At 50.2% G+C, this 2,743-nt stretch overlaps 1 protein-coding gene across 1 annotated transcript; it reads right to left on the bottom strand.

Moving 5' to 3' along the window:
* Positions 1-1,467: 1,467 nt before the first annotated feature.
* LOC123403563 lies at positions 1,468-2,743 on the bottom strand. The gene is made up of 3 exons (XM_045097493.1): positions 2,681-2,743; positions 1,852-2,496; positions 1,468-1,770 (listed from the first exon to the last, which is right to left on the bottom strand). Exons 1-3 carry the CDS (start codon positions 2,684-2,686, stop codon positions 1,513-1,515), a joined length of 909 nt encoding a protein of 302 aa, XP_044953428.1. The 5' UTR covers positions 2,687-2,743; the 3' UTR covers positions 1,468-1,512.

Raw genomic sequence — 2,743 nt, 5'->3', positions numbered from 1 at the left:
GGCCTCGGCAACATCATCGTAGGCGCTGCACTTCTTGGTGATGGTCTTATGATGCTTGGATGGTGGGGCAGTGGCACCCTTGTGCCCCACCTTGCGGCGGCGCTCCTCCTCCAGCCTTGGAGGAGTCTCCGAAGACTTCTGAACCAAATGGTACGTCTCCTCAAGCCTCCGATCGTCAGCTTCATAATCACTAAGACACAGTGTCCACGATGAATCGGATGTGGCCGAATCAGTGTCCTCGACCAAATTGGACGACGAGCCGGGGGGACGGCAATGACCGAGGAGTCGCGCTTGGCATTAGCATGTGGTAAGCAGTTGGGGATCCTGCTGGCCTGTGCTGGACCATCTTATTGGGGGGGGGGGCATCGCCTTCGCCGGTGAGGGAATGGACTCAGAATTTGGTATCTCATCGACTTTTTGGACTTGTAGCGACGTAGCGCACGGCTCTGGCGGCGGCACTCGTACAAATAGGCAAGAGTGGAGAGGCGGGAAAGCAGCGAAACGGCGGGGAGAAGAAGCGGGAAGGTGGCGGAACGGCGGAAAAAGGAGGCGGGAAGACAGAACAATATAATGGCGGGAACATGAGGTGATCCTTGTTAATGATATTGTGAAGGCGTGAACGATATGGTCAAACTACGAAGACGGATAAGTTGAAATAACCGTGTGCGATATTTCGCACACGATTAGTCATGAAAAAAATCGTGTGCGATATTCTATACAAGGAACACGGCTGCAGAATTCGGTAACGGCTTTAAAGTTGTTGTGTAACCGACGTGCATGTCACAACGCACACGGAATGCTACATCCGTGTGTGATGGGAGGGTGTAATTCGTTTCTTATTATTGATAACAAGGGATAATATTGCAGATATAGTAAAGTCTACAAAAGCCAATTGAAAACATATGTGTATGGAGCTCAGGGAAGATTACTTGTAAATTATCGTGACAAATTATTTGTAACAATTACTTTAGGTGTAGGCTTGGCATCACTATCAGTCTGTGGTTCAATATTATTATTGTGTACGTCCTTTTCATCTGTCTTAACACTATCCATTTTCTTATGAGGGATGTTGATGATGTTGCTAAAAAGAGCCTCACCTACATTCTTTTCCATGTGCATAACATAAACGTTACGGGGAAGTTTTAGGTCCTTGGAGTGGGGGAGTGTAATGTTGATATGTTGATACCGTGCTAAAACTTTAGGATGTAAAAGCAACGGAGCAGATACATGTGTGTAAGGAAACGGGTGGTACAACTTTATTGCAAGCCATGGGCGCACATTATTACATGCACATACACAAACACACACATTACCCTTGAAAGTAGGTAGATCGAGCTGCAGCCCGCAAAGTGGGACCCCATCGTCCTTATTCACCACGTACAAACACACACATAGCCAGCTAGCATAGCATGCAGCTGGGGTTTAATTGGAACGTACATACGTGCTAGGATCTGCAGGTACGTACGTGTGGGATCGATGGGATAGAGTAGAGCTGCTAGCAAGGTGGATGGTTCATTCGGGCGCGACCCCGACGTAGGCGCCGATGGCGACGAGGCTATCCCCGGAGCTGCCGAAGAAGGCGACCGCGGCCGCATCATCCAGTGCACCGTTGTCCGGCAGCGGCACGCTAAAGGTCTTAGTCCCTGCAGATGGGTTGCGCCCGAACGTGTGCGAAGCCCCCTGGTTGGTGTCGAAATTGAGGAAGGTGATGCCATAGGTGTCGTAAGCGCCGGTGATGCTGCTCACGTACTCGCTTTGGTTCATGAAAATCTGCACCACATCACAAGCATGCAAAAACTAACTAAGTATACTTGTATAGTAGACAAGTAGAAAGGAAATTAATTAACGTACGGTATGCTCCTCTCCAGCTTTCTTGCCCCAGAGGGGGACACTAATGGCCTGGTCACTCTTGGTAAGGTAGGTGAAGGAGAAGCCATGGATGCGCTCGCTGCTGTGGATGGTGAAGCTCTCCAGCTTGCATGGATCGGCATCTGGCCTGATGTCCCGTGGTGCGCCGCTTTTGGCGCCCCACTTACCGACCTTGGCGGGCGAGCCTTTCACGTAGACGCCCAACGCCTTGAGGGTCACGTCTGAGCGGCCAAAGAAGGCGACCAACTCGCCTTTCCCCTGCGGCAGCGGCAAGCTGAACTCGCCTCCCTGCACCGGATACCCGTAGGTCTTGTGCTTGGTCGTGTTCGTTTCTAGCGTGAGCGATCCGATGCCCTCATTGTCGAAGGTGCCGCCCACGAGCTTGAGCTGCTCGCCTTCCCTCATTTCAATGGTGTTGGGATTCCCGCTGTTGCTGCCCCAGATGGCGCTCTTGACGCTGCTCCCCTGCTGGTCCACGTATTTGAAGGAGAAACCTTTGATGCCGCATACCCCAGGAGATTCGACGCTATAGATGGTGATGCTCTCTAGGCGTTGGGGCCTGCTTTCGGCGTTGATATCCTGGGGGGATCCGTCTGGTGCACCCCATGCACCAACCTTCATCACAACCTAAATGCATCACAAATTCATTAATCAACATCCTGCACATGCATTTCATTTCTCTATACATGTATACATCCATCCAACTCTAGCTAATAGATTCATTGGTATTTAAGCGTGCCATGTTTGTATATATAAAACAGCTACGGTAAAGAAAAAGAGGTTACATGCACATACTACCCATATTTCTTACCGCCATCTTTTTCTGGAGCTACTTCAACTGCAAGTCCAACTCTGAAATGTATGTGTGTGTGAG

This window comes from Hordeum vulgare, chromosome 1H (genome assembly GCF_904849725.1).
Source record: "Hordeum vulgare subsp. vulgare chromosome 1H, MorexV3_pseudomolecules_assembly, whole genome shotgun sequence".
NCBI lineage: Eukaryota > Viridiplantae > Streptophyta > Magnoliopsida > Poales > Poaceae > Hordeum > Hordeum vulgare.
Note: the sequence above shows the minus strand (reverse complement) of the source record. Positions and strands in the feature narration are given on the sequence as shown.

Excerpts from the sequence above, each read along its gene's own strand:
- LOC123403563 (XM_045097493.1), bottom strand. Across the intron at positions 1,771-1,851 it reads AAGCTGGAGAGGAGCATACC|ATTTTCATGAACCAAAGCGA; the intron begins GTACGTTAATTA and ends GATGTGGTGCAG.